Here is a 13,287-nt window from a genome sequence, read left to right on the forward strand (position 1 = left end):
ATTTAAGAAGTTCCGGCCTCCTCTGCCGAAACTCTAATTTCTCTGACCCTTTTCGTCAGGACTTAGTTGAGATCTCAGCCTCCCTTGCCGAGACTCAACCAGCAAAACAAAAATCCTCGAGACCCTGGCCTCTGAGGCTGTCTGCCTGACCTCCTTTATCAGGACTTAGTTGAGATCTCGGCCTCCCTTGCCGAGACTCAACCAGCAAAACAAAAATCCTCGAGACCCTGGCCTCTGAGGCTGTCTGCCTGACCTCCTTTATCAGGACTTAGTTGAGATCTCGGCCTCCCTTGCCGAGACTCAACCAGCAAAACAAAAATCCTCGAGACCCTGGCCTCTGAGGCTGTCTGCCTGACCTCCTTTATCAGGACTTAGTTGAGATCTCGGCCTCCCTTGCCGAGACTCAACCAGCAAAACAAAAATCCTCGAGACCCTGGCCTCTGAGGCTGTCTGCCTGACCTCCTTTATCAGGACTTAGTTGAGATCTCGGCCTCCCTTGCCGAGACTCAACCAGCAAAACAAAAATCCTCGAGACCCTGGCCTCTGAGGCTGTCTGCCTGACCTCCTTTATCAGGACTTAGTTGAGATCTCGGCCTCCCTTGCCGAGACTCAACCAGCAAAACAAAAATCCTCGAGACCCTGGCCTCTGAGGCTGTCTGCCTGACCTCCTTTATCAGGACTTAGTTGAGATCTCGGCCTCCCTTGCCGAGACTCAACCAGCAAAACAAAAATCCTCGAGACCCTGGCCTCTGAGGCTGTCTGCCTGACCTCCTTTATCAGGACTTAGTTGAGATCTCGGCCTCCCTTGCCGAGACTCAACCAGCAAAACAAAAATCCTCGAGACCCTGGCCTCTGAGGCTGTCTGCCTGACCTCCTTTATCAGGACTTAGTTGAGATCTCGGCCTCCCTTGCCGAGACTCAACCAGCAAAACAAAAATCCTCGAGACCCTGGCCTCTGAGGCTGTCTGCCTGACCTCCTTTATCAGGACTTAGTTGAGATCTCGGCCTCCCTTGCCGAGACTCAACCAGCAAAACAAAAATCCTCGAGACCCTGGCCTCTGAGGCTGTCTGCCTGACCTCCTTTATCAGGACTTAGTTGAGATCTCGGCCTCCCTTGCCGAGACTCAACCAGCAAAACAAAAATCCTCGAGACCCTGGCCTCTGAGGCTGTCTGCCTGACCTCCTTTATCAGGACTTAGTTGAGATCTCGGCCTCCCTTGCCGAGACTCAACCAGCAAAACAAAAATCCTCGAGACCCTGGCCTCTGAGGCTGTCTGCCTGACCTCCTTTATCAGGACTTAGTTGAGATCTCGGCCTCCCTTGCCGAGACTGGAGCAATGCATTTCTCATCTGCATACGTGGTCTCAGGCCACTCCTATTTTCCTGGTGCTGCCATGTCCTGGTGTTGCTCCAGGGCAAGCATCAGGAGGACAATGGCTAAATCACCAACCATTGACGGGCAATTAAAGAAGAACTCTTAACAATAAAGCTAATTTAACAGCAATTGGTCTAACAGGTTTTAGCTCTGTAACCTTAAACAAAAATAGATAACTTTTTATTCATAACATCAGTGTTTGAGATATGAACTATTTCAGTCTCTGACAACAGTCTAGATAATTTCCTCTACAATAATAACAACAGTAGTAACAGTGCCAGTCTGAGAATTAGGTGAATTTCAGTGGCTGTGAAAATTAAGGGATTTGGTCATTTGACTAGAGTTAGGCAGATAGATATGTTAGAAGTTGCTCCAAATTTTCTCCTGTACTATTCATTTCAGATGTACATTGCTTGTGTGTTGATCTGTATCTAGGGTAGTCCTGTCCCTAATATGTCATGTCCCTAATACTATTGCCTGAAAGACCGGCAAGAGTTAGTGTAGGATAATAGGTTGTTGGATATATTTTACTGTTTAAACATGTTCCTAGGACTGAAAAAAGAATCTTTATTAAAAACTTTTAAAAAGTAGATTCTCATCTTCTAACTTGTGTGCAGCTATAGTTTGGTGCAGGGGTATTATTTCTGTCTCTCATTTTTCCAGTCTGTTTGGAGGCAGGCATGAGTCAGTGTTACCCTCAGAATGCCTCAGAAGCAGATGTGCTGCAGGGATGTGTGGTTCAATGTATGAAGCAGTGTGGATCGCTCCCTACTTAGACCCAAGGAAAAACTATGTGAGAGGATTCGAAACAAGGTGGGAAGTATTGGGAAAAAGAAAGCTTTTTGGAAGGGAATAGAGGGAATGTCCTATATGTTCTCATTTGCTAGGGCTTTTTTAATGCTTCCATTGCATAAGAATTTTCTTTGCAAGCAAAGTTCATTAATAATTTTCTCCTCATAATTACTGGCAGAGACATCGAAGAAACATTCATTTTCCAATGGTTTTGTGTAATTATTTAGTTAGTTCTTCATTGTTTCCATGTGGTGCCTCCCACTTACCCCCTGGCAAATCAGTACTATAGCTAGTAGTTCAGCAAGCATTTACAGATGTGCTTATTCCTGATGAGCATTTGCCTCCTGCTGTTTGTGTGCTTTGTCATTACCTTAGTGGGTGAGGAAGGGATATTCTAAGTAGTTCAGAGCGTGCAACCTGTCCCTTAGCACAGCCAACTGTGATTCACGGTTTTTTAGCTTGTGGCCATGGCCTGATCTCTTCTCACTCCTCACTGCTTCAGGGGTGCTTTCAGCCCTATGGGATGACTCTTGCATCATAACTATATATATGCTGTTTAGGATGGAAATCTGTTATAAAATGCCTGCTGCCATTTACTTGGTGCATCTCTTACTGGCTGGAATAATTCACCTGGTCTGCTGGGTGGCAGCCATCTTGAAGATCTGAGCAAAAAATTTCTCAGAGGGAGCCATTATCAAAGCTTTTAGGCATTTAACTTAAGTTATGGAAAATGAATAGTCATTAGAAGAATTGAGCCCTTCTTCTGAGCTCATCAAATTCATGCCAAAGTTTTATTTTCGTTGTGTGAAGTTGGGTGGGTAGATCCTCAGTAGAAAGAGAGAAAACTCAAAGTTGCTAGATAAATGTTTGAAGGCATTATTTGGAAAATTTAATTTGCTAGTGAAAACTTGTCATATGATCTCCTACTGGAGTGAGCAGGAAGAACTTACACCACCAGCAGTGATAAGTTTAGCCAGTTATCTCCCTAACCACCCACTGCTCCAGGTTGCTTTTTGGAAGCAGAAAAGTTGTGGGGGGCTAAGTATATGGTATGAATGCTAAGATTTGTTATAGGTAAAAATTGATCCAGTCAATTTTAATAAAAATAAAAATAAAATTTATTTGCGACTGATATACAGTCCCAGCAGCCAACAATCAAGGACAGCACCGACCCCGGTGGTGAAGAGCTGGGTGAACTCAGATCCGGCCTCTATCGCACCGAATCCCCTTCTGTTCGCCAATGCAGCTTGGCAGAGTCCGTGTTTTATACTCTTTTTCTTGCCTGCGGCAGAGTCCCTTTGTCCTTCCTTGGAGTTCTTCATATTCATGTTGTCTCTATTCTCTGTCCTCTGCTGGACCAGGCCTTGTCTGGGAACTGATGTGTATCTGCTCCTCAGTTCCCGGAATGCCCTGTTCAGATGTATGTCCTTGATGGTCCCGTCTGTCTGAGATGAGCATCTTCATGGGCCATCATTGCTGGGCGTTCTCTCATTCATGCCAGCTAGAATGCCCATCTCCTGTGCAGGCTAGGTTCACTTTGTATGTTAATGATGCACCTCCTCCTCGGCTGCCAGCTGTGGTTTCGCCACCCTGTGAAGCAAGCCCCTTTTCCCTTGCTGGTGTGATTTTAAAGGTTTATATTATATTATTTGAACAATCATATTCTATCAGCAGAAATTACCATCATATTCATAACAGATTCATTGCTAAGATGACTGCAAATAAAGAAAATAATTGTCAGGAAGTGCCACATCCTGGTTGACATTTGCATGGTTTGTGCTGTTTTAGAAGGTTTGAGGTTGCTGCTGTTGCTTGTGTTGGGTTTTTTTTTTGCATTTTCTGTCAGAAACACAGTTTAAACATCTTCTGGTTTTTTTTTTGTTTTTGTTTTTGTTTGTTTTTTGTTTTTTTTTTTTTTTTTTTGTAGAGATTTTTTTGTTTGTTTCTTTGCTTTTTGGGTTTGGTTTTTTTTTTTTTTGTTAAATGTACGTTTCTAGATGCATTATTACACATCATTTCCTATGTGAAAGGATGGGCTGGGAATAATAGCTATATTAAACATGGGAGTATGTTTGTAATTGGATCTGGTTTTCTGTAGCCTCAGGGAACTTAGTGATTGATTGAGGGCCCTCAAGGGTTGACCTTTCTTCAAGCACAGATGTCCTGGAGGCAACACGATCCATTGATAGGTGGCTGGAAAATTACTATTGTTCACTGACATCCTTTGTTTTCTTCTTCTTCTTCCTTTTTAAAACAGGTTTGAATTACAACTTGACCGCTGATGTGGGAAAGAAGGAAAAGAGCCAGCAGCCCAGAGTTTATTTTGTGACTTCTGGAGAGACAGCAGGGCAGATTACAGAGAAGTTACAACTGTCATTCATGCAGGAAAAATGTGAGCATTACCTAGCATACGTCAAGGTCAGTTCATTCATGTCCTTCCTTACTTTGGCCTTACTACATTCCACTCTTTCTAAAAAATTATTCAACCAATTGAAGTGGTGCTGCTTTGGTTTCAGATGTTTGATTTCCTGATAGGTAGAAGTTCAGATATTCTTGCTTGGTGTGATTTGTCAGTCTGAGCACCTTCAAGAACTGCTGCCAGGAAAATAATTTTTTTTTTTAATGTTTGGTCAGGCAGGTCTTTCTCCCTTTTTCTCTTTTTCTCTTTTTCTCTTTTTCTCTTTTCTTTCTTTTCTTTCTCCTTTTGCTTTGGTTTGTTGCTACAGACATTATTCCCAAGGAGACAACATCTTGTTTTATTAGGAACAGCAGGTTTAGTGTTGAGTTTGTTTAAGGTCTGACTGCACAAAAGACTGGTAATACAATCTGCATGGAGGGCAGGATAATGATAGGCCTGCAATGAAATAACTGGGTTATTGGATTTGAAGAATCCTGTGAATTTAATTTGGTCTTGAAAGCAGCAGTGGGATAACTTAATTCCACATGCATCATGGTCCTAGGGATACAAAGAGTGCTTTCCAGACTGAGACATAGAAAGGGTGTATGACTTTCCTGTGACAAAGTCTTTATCTAGAGCTTGCTAGATAAAGATAACTACAGTTATCCTCATTTGGCAGGTGTTGAAGAAATGTCACCCAGGTGCCATTGTTTTCAGAGTAAGCACAATTTTCTTCTACATTAAAAATGTATAGAATGGATTTTAAAATTACATAGGAAGGACATTTATCTTTTAAACCACATATGTCTTACAAACACTGATCTTTATCACCAGTCCTTACTGCATAGATAAGTGTGACCTAAATTTGATGGATAACACTTGATACTCTCTTGTTTTGAGAATACAGCACATCCATCTTTTTCTAAATGTATAAACTTTTCCAGGAAGCTTTTTTGTACCTAAAAGCTCTGAGAATGGGAGATAAAATTAATCGTTTGACTTTATCAACATTTTGTGCATGGCTGTTGAGGGAAAATAAAATAAATAAGGGCACCAAAGAGGAAATGCTGTCCTGTTAAATCGTGTGGATCGCTGTGAAGAAACTACATATCTTCCACGTTTTTTTTATGTTTCTGGAACAACCATTGCTGTCTGCTGTAGAAAAACTTGTTAAAGAAAATGTAGGCCTATAAGATTACCTTTACTTACAAAATGTATCACTGAATTTACTAATCCTGGTCTTTCTCCAAGGAACACATCTGGTTAGATTTCAGTTTGTTGAGTTTGGATCAAAAGGAGCCACATGCCTATCTTAACCCAATAATGATTTCTTTCACACTAGCTCTTATAGTTTTTGGATACTACACAGAATTCATTAAAGAGCTACATATGCCCAAGAAACTCTTTAAATTATTGTGACATTTCTAGCTAATTTTGGGAATGCAAAGGTAAAAACTGTTCTTCTGGAAAATTCCTGGGAAGTTGGATTTTTATAGGCAAGAGAAACATTTAAACATGTCTAAAAATACTAACAACTTAAAGCAAAATAGCTGGTTAACAAGCAAGGCTACCGGTTTTCTATGTGATATAAGCAGCCATTTTTCACTGTTAGAAGAATAACAAGAAATCTTGTAAGGGAGAATGAAAAGTAGTGGAGGAAGATAATCCCTGTGCTTTTCTAAAATGATGGTGTAATCCACAAGACTACATGACGTTAGAAGCATTCAAAGAGAGCCCTGCACACTCTGAAGGAGTGGAAATGGGGTCATGATCACTGCTATCCTTAAGTAATAGCTAGTAAAACATACTCTATGAAAAACCAAACCAAAAAAACCCTCCACAAACTCCAACCAGAGCTCTCCTTAATTGCATATATTTGTGATGGAATGTGTCGTGGGGTGACAGCCTTTATCCCAATGGGTGATTAAAAATATGTGGGCTTAAAATATACAAATATTTCATTTAGGCTTCCTGTTTTCCTTTTATTTACTGTATGTCTGACGAATTCTCCTGCATGGCAAATTGAGTTGTTTGTAGTTGCATCCTTAATACATTCCCTTTATTATTGTTTATTTGTGTCACTGGTCACAAAGGTATCTATGTAGCTTAACAGTGTCAATTCTGGACTGCCTAAAATGAAAGATAGAGAAGCTGTTTGGACTTGTGTGTCACCTTGTGCTAACTTGACTAACTCTGCTAGGTACACAAGGTCTCCAGTCCAAATGGAACACAGCAGAACTCTGTGGGTTAAGTTAGTTAAATGAAAGCCTGTTTCAGGCCTTGCTGGATGATACTGTTTTATCAACATGTAATTCTGGTATGCTGAGAAAAGCCATTAAAAAACCCAGATCTCTACAAGCTGTCTGCATTTTTTGATAGATTTGATCTCAAGAAACCTCAGCAAAACTGAGCACTAAAAGAGTTGCAATTTGCAAATAAACTGACATTTAATTGTTTTACAGTTGATAAGTGTCTATGTTTTGAGCATGACTCATTTCCTATTTGTGATTCCCTTTCAGGACAGTAGCTACTTTTCTTATTGCTGCTACTGAATTTGACTATTAAAGTCTATTAAAGTGCATTTCCTCTTATCTGTGTGACTAAGTGGATCTCAGAAGGTTTGTAGGATACATATAGCTGGGATCTTCATCTTGTAAAGGGCAGGCTATCAAATTACAGCTCAAGGTGCTAGAGCTGTGGTAGTTAATGAGAAAACATGGTTTCTGGTTGAGAACAGAGAATTAAATGGAAGTACTTCGTGAATTTAAAACGCATTATGCATGGTTTTGTATTGGGCATAGAGGTGTAGAGAAGTGATATGGTTTTATGACTCTTTTATACTTTTCTTTTAAAATTGGCTATCCTCACTGGATGTTTCTTAACTAGTAATCATCAAAAAGTGCCTATCCGCACTTTTTGATGATTACTAGTTAAGAAACTTTCTTAAGTATGCATTGGTAATAAAACCAGTACTGAAAGAAACTCAGGTGTCATCTCCAAAAGCTGTATTGTTATAATTTAAGCAACTTTTGAAGGTTTTACTGATATATTGAGTAGAACATGGCTATTAGTTGAGAAGTTCAGGAGCACCCCACGCTTTCTCATGTCAATATATAGCTGATCCCTTGTGTCTCTTAGAACGTGCTTCACTGCTGGACCATTCTTATTCCAGCTCTCTGGGGATGATGGTGCTGCTGCTAAAGATCATCTCTCCTTCAATGGTGATAAAACTATTAAGAGCAGATGAGTGCCTTCTGTGACAACTGTCTCTCAGTTTTGCTGGAGTACAAGGATGCAAAGTTTAAATCTGATTAGCTTATTTTCCCTTTCTTTTGTAAAAGGATTTGGGTTTTTTTTGTATAAAGAATGGCGGGAAAATGGAATGTGGTACTAAGAGGAAAAGAAGCAGAGTTTGCAGAAGGGAATGGAATCAGAGAAGACTAAGAAAACAAATGGATTTGGAGGCTTTAGAAGTGTCTCCTTAATATCTGGGCCTGCAGCTGAAATGTAGAATTTTCTCATGGCAACTTCACTCATTTGATGGTGTTCAGAAGATTAGGGCAAAGGGCTTAAGAGCTGCTGTGATCAAGGTAGTGACTCTGAGGAAACATTGTTTCCCTTTTCCAATTACTGCCTTGGTTGTGTCCTGGTTATGTGGGCTTTCCTAATATTTAGGATAGATGTATCAGTGTATAGGATGAGAATTTTACAGAGATACCAAAGGACATTGTGCCTGCAGATTTATGCATGATCAAAACACATCTTCCTTGATTTATCACAAAAGTGTGATGGTGATCATGTTGAAAGCCCCTTGAAGAATTCTTGCATTTATTAAAGAAGCACCATCTGATTTCTTACCCCACTGTAGGCCAGCCAGCTGGGCTGCCTATTGCTACCAGTCACTGTTGTCTGTGTACAGAGTGGATGCTTTAATAGCTGCAGACACCATCAGCGGTGCTGGCACATGATTAAACTAGACACAGCATTTATATTTTCCAGAGATCTTTTTCTTGGTTGTTTTAAGCAGTTTCATGTAAGTCATAATATTCTTAATGGATCCAGACATATCTTATAGGAAGGGTGGGGCTGAGAAGTAACAGCATTTGCATAATATTTGTGTAAGTGAAGAACTAATGCTTGTACAGAAAAAAATCACTGACTTTTCAACAGAAATTGCATAATTGTGCTTTATTCATTGCTGAGTCCTGTAGCCAAAAATTTGCATTTTTATGGGTATGTTTCTGGCATTTTTTTTTGCCATGCATCACTTGCTTTTAAAGATACTCTAGGCTGCTGACATCACACAAACAGTCTCTAGTGCTGCTCATCTATTTCAGTCAAGGTCTGTGGTCATATTTGTTTCTCCCTATATAGCCATTTTATCTCATCTGAGGGGGTTGCATGTTTTGAAGTCTTTTCTTTTTGATTCATAGTACCCAAGCTTTTTTCTAGAGATTGGGTAATAAAGCATTTGATTTCAGTGACATCAGATGTAGAGATGGTGTCACCTTGATCATATGCTTTCTTCTGAGAGTTGCCTGCCTGTGAATTAATATCTCTGTGTAAAGGTTTGGTTGGTAGTATTACAGGATAGAGACAACACTTGAAGCAGAGACTGCTTTTCCAGCAACAACAACAATGAAAACTTGGTCATGATTATCTAGAATTTTACAGGGTTTGGACCACTTGGTAGACAAAGAGAATACTGAACTGTTTCAGCCTGTAGTAAAAAGTTTATCATCACTACAAGACTAAAGCTGCTGTGTAGTTTTACCAGGAATAATGACTGCAGTGAGATTCAGTACTAAGACTGAGAGCAGAGTTGATGTGTTTGGGTTTGTTCATTTTGCTTGTTTTATGTAACTCTTTTACCCTTTTGCAGAGCCAACTGGAGAAACTGCTAGGCCCAGCCAGATGCAATCATAACATGTGCAGCCTTAAAAGGCTGTGGGATAGGTGGGGTGATCATGAAGCGCAGACAGGGGTTTATTTACAAGAAGCATGCTTTCCAGAAGAGTTCTGTTCTCCAAAACTGTGCAAAGTCCAGTGATAATCTATTAGGATAGCCTGCCTCCCCTCCAGCAGAGCAAAATAAATGTGAAATACAAATTAAAAAAAAAAAAAAGTAAGTAGTGGGGTTTTTTTGCCTTATTCTGTAAATTGATCAATCATCTCTTTTTGGATAAATTCTGTCTGGCACTGAGTAGAGTTGATATCTCACCTTGCAAAATAAGCCAGAGAGAAGAGAAGCTGTATTTTTTCTCACATAGCTCATATGGACAAGGGAAGAGCAGTGGTCAGCTGCATAACTCTTTTTATCACCTCTTAGGTAAATGGATTTAGGAGTACCAGAAGGAGTATTAGGAGTCAGTTACATCTTTGAGCTGAGCATTAACTGTATCAAGATTTAAATACTGCTAATGATCATGGAGCTGTCTTTGGCTTTTTCAAAGGTTTTTACAAGGCTTACCAAGAACAAGGAAGATTATCTTTCAGGTGTAGGTTTATAGTCTATCCTGCACAGTATGACCAAAATCAAGCTGCCAGATAAGCCTCCTTTCAGGAGGGGACCCATGCTGCAAGTAGTTAAGTTCTGGGAGATCTGTAAGGGCTAGTAGTGCAACTAAGTGGAAAAACAAGTTGTATCAGGTACTGTACTGTTAACTCTTTGGGAGCTTTTTAGTGGACAGTGTAGCTAGAGAACTGTGTGGTAGCCCAAATGTGCTTGTGGCCATTGGGAGGTTTTCAGCTGTGAGCTGAAGATAGAGGTTTTGTCTAGAAATCCTCCTCTGCCCATCCTCATAGGGTTTTAAAGAAATTACTTTCTTCCCCCCTTTTCTCACATTGTTAGGTGATATAATTGGGTGAGTGACTATCTCCTTCTTTATAGTTGGAGAATTGTCTCTGAATGTTTTCTGCTCTGTACAGAGCTTATCCGTCATAAAATCTATGAAAAAAATCCAATTTAAAGTCTTAACAAGGTAATTAATTTTATTGAAGTTCACTGTTGCTCTTTGACTTTTGCCATTATGTATGAAAAATGCCAAATATGTTGTTTATGGCCCAGGCAGAAATTTGCTTGCTGTGGTGAAGTTAATGTCAAAGTGCCTGACTAATCATATTTATGAATCCAAGCAGAGATTTTATATTCCCCAAATGAAATAAATGGCATTTTGAATGAGGCTCAGTTAGTAGACTTGCAGCACAGTAGCTGATGAAATTCTGCCTTGCCTCCCTTTTTTAAACTGTAGTGTACCCTGCTGAACCCTAAAAGGGTGCAAATCTTTAATCTTGAGCCCTTTGATCTTGTCCCTTTGATATGTTCTATAATGGCAAAGAAATATGATTTATTTTTCGAGCAGAGTATCTCAAAAAAGCATATTTCTCAAGTTTTGGCAGAGTTGAGAATTATTTTTACTGCATGCAGACTCTTAGTGAAGCATGACACTTCACTGCTGCTTTTAGATATTCAGTTGCAGACATGCCTGGCTTTGATGTCTGCCCGCTGACATATTTCTGTCTGATACTGTAGTTTCTCAAAAAGAGATTTCATTTGCAGGTAAAAGCTTTTGGAGATGGAGAGGCAGATTTAGGCCTCATCAGAACATGGCACTTTTAGGGTGGAGGCTGGTCAGAGGGCTGGAGCCCCTGTCCTACAAAGACAGGCTGAAAGGTTTGGGGTTGTTCACCCTGGAGAAGAGATGGCTCCAGGGAGACCTCACTGCAGCCTTCCAAGACTTGAAGGGGACTTACAAAAAAGAGTGACTTTTTTTAAACTAATAGATAGTAGGTTTAGATTAGAGGTTAGGAAGTTCTTTATTCAGAGGTTGGTAATGCACTGGAACAGGCTGGCCAAAGAAGTTGTGGATGCCCTGTCCCTGGATGTGTTCAAGGCCAGGCTGGATGGGGCCCTGAGCAACCCGGTCTAGTGAAAGGTGTCCCTGTCTGTAGGGTATGCAGGGTTGGAATTAAATGATTTTTAATGTCCCCTCCATCCCAAGCGTTTCCATGATTCTTTGATACCAGAGTCCACAGATGTGTGAGGCAGTCCATGGCACTTTTATCTGAAAGAAGTAATTGCATTTTCCAGTGATGTCACTTTAGGAAGTGAACGGCCACACACAGATGAAAGCTTGCTTTGTGCTAGGAAAAAATAATTTAAAAAGGCAGGTAATGATGGATAGGAATATTTTTGCTTTCTCTGGCACTCCTGGTTAACTGAAGAGTTCTTTTCAGGTGGAAAGAAGTAGCTGAGAAGGCAACACTACTGTTTTTGAAACTTTCTGACATGTCTTTTGTAGAGTTATATAAGCTAAATACATGATGGCAAATTGTGCTGTGAAAGTTTATTATTTGCTTCTTTAGGACAAATTTACATTTAAGGGGAATACACTTAAGGGTAGAGTTTTGCTGCAGAAAACTGCAGTAGAGAACAGCTTGTTTATCTTAGTGGTTTTCCTGTTTAGAATACATGGAAGAATATCAGAATGTGCGCTGATCTCAAACATACACACACACACACACACACCAACAACGCGCACACACGCACATGGTCATCTTCTCCTGTCCAAACTGGGGAGTGCCTTAAATTATTACCCTTTCATTTTGCTACCCTTAGAGAGGAATGACCAGGGCACTTCATCAGGAAACACTGAAAGCAAATTCCAATAGAAAACTCTTTAGGCTAAAGAGAAAACAATTAATTTTGCAGGCTGTGGCTTCTGGGTATGCTCCAAATCTATAACATCCTCTTCGTCAGAATAGAGTCTTCCTAGAAGACTCTTACATATGCTCTGTTTAGTTTGGGCAGCAACAACATAATGCTAATCCAGTGCTCTAGTTCATATCAAAAGTGCATGTCAATATGTTTGAAGAAATGTGGGAATAATAGGTTGCAGCATAGAGCTTCTTCCATACAAAAAGCCTTTTCTCCCTTTCTCTCATAAGGAGATACTCACTATGTAACTTCAGGTGTGGAACTCAATTAGTTTTGACCTCCTAGGGTCCAGAAATTGAGAAAAGGTACATGCTCTGTCATGTTACCCTCACCCTCACATACCTACCAGCACTTACATAAGCAACAGAGTAGTTACAGTTGGTATGGTTGTGCTGGTGATCAGAAAATAAATCCCTGGTCATACACTTCTAGTTTGTTATTTTTATTTGTCAATTCACCTTCTAGAGCTCTGTGACTTCCTCCTGGAATTCTAGTTACTTTAGGGAATGTTTAGTATTTTGTATTAATACTGCAGTAATGTGTAGTATTTTGTCCTGTGCTAGCTGTTCTCCAGAGATCTTAAATGGATATTTATCCAGGAATTCAAATTATTTCCCCCTTGCCCACAATATCTTTGCCCTGATAGCATATGGTTAAGCTTGTTTCCTGACTTAATATTAGATGCTCTTATGGATTTGATGCAATAGGCAAATTAGATTGTTACGATTTTACAATGGCCTTTTCTACCATCAAATGTTTATGTCACCAACTGACCACTATGCTTGCTTTCAGTGGTCACTTTTGCTTGGAAAAAATGGTCATGATTGAAAAAAGTGTACTTAGGAAAGCTATCCTCAAACCAATGAGGTAGTCAAATTTTAGGAATATGTGCAATCTTGATTTGAGGGTTTATTGTCAAGTATTAACCACATTTTCTGCCTAAGTTGCATGTGTTGGTTTTTGTGATTTCTCATGTGTAACACAAGACGTTTCTTGTAAAAACAT

At 40.0% G+C, this 13,287-nt stretch overlaps 1 protein-coding gene across 1 annotated transcript in view; it reads left to right on the forward strand.

Annotated features, from left to right (window-relative positions):
• Positions 1-4,424: 4,424 nt before the first annotated feature.
• The window catches only part of LOC121353949 (integrin alpha-9-like), a gene marked incomplete at its 5' end in the record, with an annotated part of 178,084 nt that continues 169,221 nt past the window's right edge, over positions 4,425-13,287 (forward strand). Inside the window, one exon of the mRNA XM_041468170.1 lies at positions 4,425-4,585. Coding sequence (XP_041324104.1) covers positions 4,425-4,585 — 161 coding nt within the window. The remainder of the gene's footprint in view (positions 4,586-13,287) is intronic.

Source organism: Pyrgilauda ruficollis, unplaced genomic scaffold, assembly GCF_017590135.1.
Source record: "Pyrgilauda ruficollis isolate IOZ18807 unplaced genomic scaffold, ASM1759013v1 scaffold213, whole genome shotgun sequence".
NCBI lineage: Eukaryota > Metazoa > Chordata > Aves > Passeriformes > Passeridae > Pyrgilauda > Pyrgilauda ruficollis.